A 7,559-nucleotide genomic window follows, 5' to 3' on the forward strand; every position below is an offset into this window, starting at 1 on the left:
TTTCCATATCGACGTATGAATCTCAAGATTTCTGCTCAAACTACTGTTTGCAAGGCCAATTCTTTTAGATACATTTGTTGAAAGTGGACTCGTTTACAATTATTTTTTTCTCTTTTTTCCTACCTTCTTCTCCAATACTTCCCTTTTCTTCTCCTCTTCACCCTTCATTCCTCACTTTTATACCCTCTACCTGCCCATTACATGAGAAGCTATAGTTGGCTAGGTATTTTTCCTTTTTTTCTTTTCAGCACACCCCACCATGAAGCCTGCTTTTGTATTTTATTAGAAATTTATTTTTTATTGTGATTTTTTTTGTGTTTTGATTTCTTTTATGTATATTGTGTTGATTTGAATAAAACTGATTGATTGAATTTCAAGAACCGTACATTATATTCATTCAAGTGATTAGGGGAAATATAAAAATAAAAAATACCTACACCACGAATTCACAAACTAGAAATCTGTGTTTTTGATAACTCAATGTCTTTTTATCCGATAATATTATCACGGATCATCAGCCACGTAATCAAAAATCGAGCCACATCAGCAATAGAACACAAATCAGTAAACTTGAAATTCAGCAATGAATCTGAGTCAAATAATGCAGAGAGAAGTGCATAATGCAGTTTGTCGTGAATTAGATGAATCTAAAATTATTGGATAAAAAATGTACTTACGTGTATTGAAGTTCTGCCACTAAAGAACAAGTCTGATGCAACATATCGCTTTATAATAATTGTCTACCCCTTCCATTTTTTTTGAAACCAATTGCATCACTGTCTGTGAACGTCAAATTTTGAAAGATGCAGCTTTTCTTCATAATATTCATCTCACACTGTCAGCATTGATTGAATGGGATCTGTTGGTGTTATTCATAGGGAATACTGACAGTTTGAAAGTGAATCTAATTACAGTAAAATTCACTCAAAATTGACAGTATCTGTTGAATTGGTAGTAGTGTTAGTATTTATCAGGAATCTTGACAGTATAAAAAGAATTTCAGTAGTGTGTTGAGAGACATTGTTGCGAATAAGTTTTGTCTCATTATTTTTAAAAGTAGAGGCTTACTAAGTGTCTGCAAGTTGACCTAGTTTTGAAGCTTAATGCAAAAATGGTAAGAAATATACTTCAAAATATATTCTAAAAGACAAGCTAGATGAGATCCAATGATCAAGTTTGATTCTAATACTCTACAAAACTATTCATTGCTAATTATTGTCAGGATCAATTCACAATTGATAGCATTTATTTTAAATATACTTACCATTGTTGAATAAAAGATTCCATTTTACATTATTAGTTTAAGATTTAGAAACAGTTAAGTCTCTACTCCTACTGGCGAACAAGTGTTATGCCAGTAGTTCTTCACCTCCAGCCGTATTTTTCAGATAGTTGATATAGATATTAGAAAAATAATTATTGTTTTTTTTTCTGCTTGTCACATCTTTGTACTGTTTTCTGTGTTTTGGTGAAATGAATTGAATTGAAAATCGAATTATTGAGGATATATTTTTCCTACAATAAGATTCAGTGTGATCAACTTTTATCACCCATCATCACTCCAACTGCCCATTTTCGAATCCTAAGACTCAGTTGCACAAAAGCCTGTTAAATTTAAATTACGATTAAATTCCAAGAGAAGATTTTTCTGGAAAAAAGGCTTATCTTATTGGTTCTCGTGGCATTGAATAAGGATTTAAAGTTAACATACTCTTGTGCAACCCGGTGTAAATATATTTTGTATAGAATGACTTGAATTGCCCCAAAATACAGCACCGTATAACAGAAGAAAATGGAACAAAAGCAAAATAAACACTTCTAAGGGCCGGGTTCCGAGCTCGGGATTTAGCTAAGTTCTAGACTTTAAACAGTTGCAGTCAGAAAAATGGCCTTCCAAAACGGGGCGTATTCGCAGTTTACATGAAAATCTTTATTTTCTCATTTCTATAATATTGGAAACGTTTTTCCTTGACGAAATTAAACATTCCTTAATAAAGCTGGAGCTTTACACAATTTTCTCTTTATTTTGTGTTCAATTTTCTAGTTTTTCAAAATTTAATTTAAACGTGGACTGCGACTATGCCCCGTTTTGGAAAGCCAATTTTCTGACTCCAGCTGTTTAAAGCTGGGTTTTTCTTTGTGTGTAAATGCCGTCGTCAGGGAGAAAATCTCAGATTGGGTAGATTTCAATTTGTCTACATAATCTAAAAGATTATGTTCAATTATGTTTTAATAGGGCAGGCTGAGCTTATACTTTTTAATACTTTTAAATGGCAATATGTTGATATTATTAGAAATGTTTAATTTTTTAATAATAAAGACAAATAATGAAAAGTTATTTGATCAGCTGTTTTAGCACACTTGAAATTTGGACAATATGAATGTCAACAATGCTTGCCGTCGTCGACTGCGGAAATTTACGCATAAAGGAAAACGTACGTTTAAGTCTAGAGCTCAGCTAAATTGCTAAATGGCTGATTGCCACACAAAGGACCTATGGTACAACAAAATTGCATATATTTCGTATTTTTCCAAAACTGTTTGAGTAAATTCTGTTTGAGTTTCAGGACAACTTACTGACTAAGTAAACAAAGCCATCATGCATGACAGGTAGTTGATGGTGACGTCAGCACAGGTAGGGTAGGTCGTCCTACACCAATAAAAACACTAGCTGATATAGATCTGAAATCAACAAGTTTTTATTAGTGTAGGAGCCCTACCTGTGCTGACGTCACCAGAATGCACTACGGCTTTGGTCACGGAGGTGGTGCTAAGCATCGTTTGCACAGTGTCAATTTAAACTAAATTCCATTTTAAAATGGATAAAATCCATATGAAGTCTCATTCGTTATCTATGTTATAATGTTGTTAGTTTTGTGGTGCTAAGCGCCGTTTGCACAGTGTCAATTTAAACTAAATTCCATTTTAAAATGGATAAAATCCATATAAAGTCTCATTCGTTATCTATGTTATAAAGTGATTCATTTAGATTTCAAGCCACCAGCTGATTAAATTCAGTTTAAGCTTTGACTGTACAGACGGCACTAAATGAAAAACAATAATGTTAACCCTGTTACAAATCCTTTATTAACTATTAACAAGGAAACTTACAACAGATGACATAGTTTATGATTGTTCGAACATCTTCCCTCTCCCTTCAATTTGTAATATCCTATAGTGAGGTCCACGTTATAATGACAGTAGAGGAAGATAGGAAAACAAGGTTGCCGATCCTCCGTCTTGTCAATGATTTCTATAGAAGGTAGTTGATACAGGCTTATTGATGTAAATTAACTGTTCATTCCAGTTTAAATTATCAATTATATTTTATTAAGCAAGAAATAATATTTTCATGATGAATTTCCCAAATTAAGATAAATATCTTGTCAATTAATTACTAATTCTACATTGTTAAAAGACGATCTAGCAACAAAGAAAAGCGAGAAAGAGATAGTTTAAAATTATCAATTATATTTTATTAAGCAAGAAATAATATTTTCATGATGAATTTTCATAATTAATATGAAAAATATCTTGTTAAATTAATTATCAATTCTACATTGTTAAAAGACGATTTAGCAACAGACCAAAGCGAGAAAGAGATAGCACTATCCGCTTTGTTGGATGATAGACAAGGAAAGCAATACCATTCCTAATCAAACACTGCCATTACAACATGGACCTTACTAAAGTTTCATAAAATATTCATAAAACATTCAAGTGTTTTTCGTTCTAATTTTGATAGCAGGAAATACATATCTTCAACAACTTTACCTCATGTTTATTATATCACGATATAAAACCAAAATAATACAAATGGATTAATAAGGCATAATTTATTTATGGCATAACTTCATATTATATAAAAATGAATCAACTATATTGAGATTTAATTCAAACTGTCAGTATTCCTCATAGATAGCATCAATGCTACACATTCAATCAATACTGACAGATTGAAGTGGATCTCACTCTGGTACCTTGTTGTTTTTACTTCTAATTACACAAAAAAGACGAAACAAAAAGATAAAAGTCAATTCAATTTAAAAAAAAAATATTGAGAGTAGCCCTTAAAAATTACATCACAATCACATATAAATATATTATGATTTAAATAGGGGAATGTGTTGTACCTTAGGACAGTTGTACCTCGGGACAAACGCCATTGCTCTGCCATCTGTGGGTGAAAGTCCAAACTAACCTATATTAGTTATTAATCTTGTCACTAGGAGTTACTACAGAGCAAATGGCGACTATCTATTGAGTTTTGTGGAAGCTGAGTTACAAATTGGAAAACTGTCATAGGTGAGTAAATTTTTGTTGCATCATTGGTTTTTTTTTCTAATTTTGTTTATCGCTTCTGTGTTGATGATAATAACTTATTATTTAACTGTAAAACATTCCCTTTTCAATGGTATGGTTGATGAGTCTTTTCCATTAACCTAAAACTATTTTATTAGCCATGTTTGTCTGATATGTAATGTGTTGTACCTTGGGACAGCATCATTGTTGTACCTTGGGATGTCCCAAGGTACAACAAATTTTGGAATTTTGTTGAAATACACTTACAAAAGTAATTTATCTAACAAGTTGGTATTGCTGTAATTTTTGCTTACATATTTATTGTATTGTCAGTAAATGTAGAGTATTCAAAATAATATCAAATTGCATTATAAGCAGGCTAATTTTTTGGTGGTTTTTTCTTTGCTTCTAGATCAATGCCTCGCAGCAAGGAAGGAAAGACTAGGGAGAAGATAGATCAACATGCTTTGGAGTCTGCTGTCAATGATGTTCTCAAAGGAACACTCAAGATCAATGAAGCTGCTCGAAGGTATGGACTAAGCAATTCTACTGTGAGTAGGCACTACCAAGCATTTCTTGGAAAAGAAGAACAACAGACTCTTTTTAAGTACAACAGTGAAAAAAATTCGGTCAAAAAGGTTTTCACAAATGAAGAAGAACTGAGGTTAGTTACTTACCTGAAACAATCTGCTGCACTACATTATGGTCTAACAAAGAAAAGTACACTGAAATTAGCTTTAATTATGCTAAAGCCTTGTCAGAAGAGCCTGACAGTAAAACCAAACTTCTAAAGAATGGGTTACAGCTGAATCTGCAGGGGAGTTTTGGTTGCGTGGCTTCCGAAAACGGCATCCTAGCCTAAGCTTACGCAAACCTGAGGCAACAAGTCTTGCAAGGGCAACTAGTTTTAATAAGAGAATGTCAAATCATTTTTTGACAACTTAGAAGCTGTACTGGAAAGGCATAAGTTTCAACCAAATGAGATATATAACTTGGATGAAACTGGCAACTCTACAGTTCATGCACCTCCCAAATTCTTTGTTCCAAAGGGATAAAACAGGTTGGCTCTGTCACTTCAGGGGAAAGAGGACTAAACATTACAATGATAGCCTGTGTCAATGCTATTGGTAACAGTATACCTCCCATGCTGATTTTCCCTCGGGTGAACTTCAAACAACACATGCTCATAGGAGCTCCAAATGGTGCAATGGAGGTGCAAATCCCAGTGGATGGTCAAATGAAGAGTTATTCTTTGAATACATGAAGCACTTTATTGAGCATGTGAAGCCTACAAAAGAGAAGCCAGTCCTGCTTATACTCGACAACCATGAGAGCCATATCTCCATACAATCTTTAGATTATGTAAGGAGAAGGGTGTGGTTTTGTTAACATTCCCACCCCATACCTCTCACAAGTTGCAGCCATTGGATCGGACGGTTTTGGGCCATACAAAGGCTATTATAACAGTGCAATGAATAGTTGGATGCTATCCAATCTGGAAAGCCCATTCAAATATACGATGTAGCTGGATTGGTGGGCAATGCTTTCAAAAAAGCATTCACAAAAGAGAATATAGAAAAGGGATTTGAAGTCGCAGGAATACATCCATTCAATCGAAATATTTTACAGAAGATGAGTTTCTCTCTCCTACGTTACAGACCGTGAGCAGATTATTGATCAACAACAAATGGATGACATTGCAACCCCCTCCATACAGCCGTCAACATCTTCACAAGAAAATTTAGCCAAGCCGCCAATATCTTCAGAGGAAAAATTAACCAAGCCATCAACATCAGCACAGGAGAAAATTAAAATTGTGACTCCAGAAATGGTTCGCCCATTTCCCAAAGCTGCAACCAGAAAAAAAACTACAAGAGGAAGACAGCCAGGAAAAACAAGAATCCTCACTGACACTCCAGAAAAAAGTTGATTGAACAGCAAAAAAGAATGAAGGACAAAAGAAAGATGTAGTTATTAAGAGATTGTTTCGTGGTTTTAAGAAAACTTGAATAGACCTAATCTAAAAAAAAATTTAAAACAACTGGATATGACACAAGTTCAGAGGATGAGGATATTAGTTTGCCATCTAGTGATGAAGAGTTAATAATCCATCCATTGAAGAACAAATTGAAGAAGTTTTAGATGAAGAGATGGAAGTAGACCTTGAAACAGTCAATGAATGTAATGAAGTGAAAGAGAATGATTATATTTTGGTTAAGGTTCCTGGTAAAAAGAGAGTTTTATATTATGTAGCGAAAGTTTCACAAAAAACTGACATGTATGAGATTCAATATCTAGTTAAAACTGGAGCTAATACTTTTGTATTGAGAGATGAGACCAAATTTGAAATTGATGAGGGAGATATCATTTGTAGTTACCTTTGCCTATAACGTCAGGAACCTCTGAGCGTCTGAAGGAAGTTATGAAGTTCCCTGTAGATTTTAGTACTTATGAAATGCCTATGAATTAATAATGTAGTTGAATACATATTTTATTGGTTTTTGATCTTCTTTTTCTATTTTTGTTTCAATTAAATGAGATTTATTTGCTATATTGGATTTTTTCCTAACCTTCCACTTAGTCCCAGGTACAACATTTTGAATCCCAAGGTACAACACCCCATATCCCAAGGTACAACCTGGTGTTGTACCTTGGGATACAAAGCAGGGATGTGGAAAATAATTTATTACTTCCTATCAAGAAACATATTTTGAATGTTTTCATGCCGGTATGTTGCCTCAATGTTGGGCTTTAAAATAAAATTTAAATAAATGATATTTATCATACACAAATGAAATAAAAATCATTTTTCAAAATTGTCCCAAGGTACAACACATTCCCCTATAGAATATATTATAATCTATGAAATAGAATATAATTTTTGAAAAGTATTCGAAAAGTAAAGCTGCGTTTACACCAGTTATTAACAAAATGTTAATTGCTTAATCCTTATAGATTCTATCAGATTCAACGGAACTTGACAAACACATATGTTCATCATGTGTATGATAAGATATGTTCAATCATAGAGAAACAATAGCGTAAGTAGATATCCCATGGTATAGGGAATAATGTCGCAACTTTTACTGTTATCTCAAGCCGATTACTGTCGACTATTGTCAATTTCATGTTTTGTTGGGGCGGATAGTGTTATGAACGGCACAATATTTGAGAGACTGCCAGCGTCACACAGCGGCATAGGAAAGAACTACGTGAACTATCGGCTGGGATAACAGTGTTGCCGATTATCTTCCTTG

At 33.6% G+C, this 7,559-nt stretch overlaps 1 protein-coding gene across 1 annotated transcript; it reads left to right on the forward strand.

Moving 5' to 3' along the window:
* Positions 1–4,264: 4,264 nt before the first annotated feature.
* Positions 4,265–6,232, forward strand: LOC120352872. Its single transcript, XM_039435188.1, has 3 exons — positions 4,265–4,305; positions 4,715–4,831; positions 5,961–6,232. The coding sequence occupies exons 2-3, from the start codon at positions 4,765–4,767 to the stop codon at positions 6,230–6,232; spliced, it is 339 nt and encodes a 112-aa protein (XP_039291122.1). The 5' UTR covers positions 4,265–4,305; positions 4,715–4,764.
* Positions 6,233–7,559: the final 1,327 nt, after the last annotated feature.

The sequence above is a fragment of the Nilaparvata lugens genome, chromosome 8 (assembly GCF_014356525.2).
Source record: "Nilaparvata lugens isolate BPH chromosome 8, ASM1435652v1, whole genome shotgun sequence".
Taxonomy (NCBI): domain Eukaryota; kingdom Metazoa; phylum Arthropoda; class Insecta; order Hemiptera; family Delphacidae; genus Nilaparvata; species Nilaparvata lugens.

Coding starts and splice junctions, on each gene's coding strand:
- LOC120352872 (XM_039435188.1), top strand. CDS start 4,765: ATGCTTTGGAGTCTGCTGTCAATGATGTTCTCAAAGGAACACTCAAGA. Junction 4,832..5,960: donor ATCAATGAAGCTGCTCGAAG/GTATGGACTAAG, acceptor CCTACGTTACAG/ACCGTGAGCAGATTATTGAT.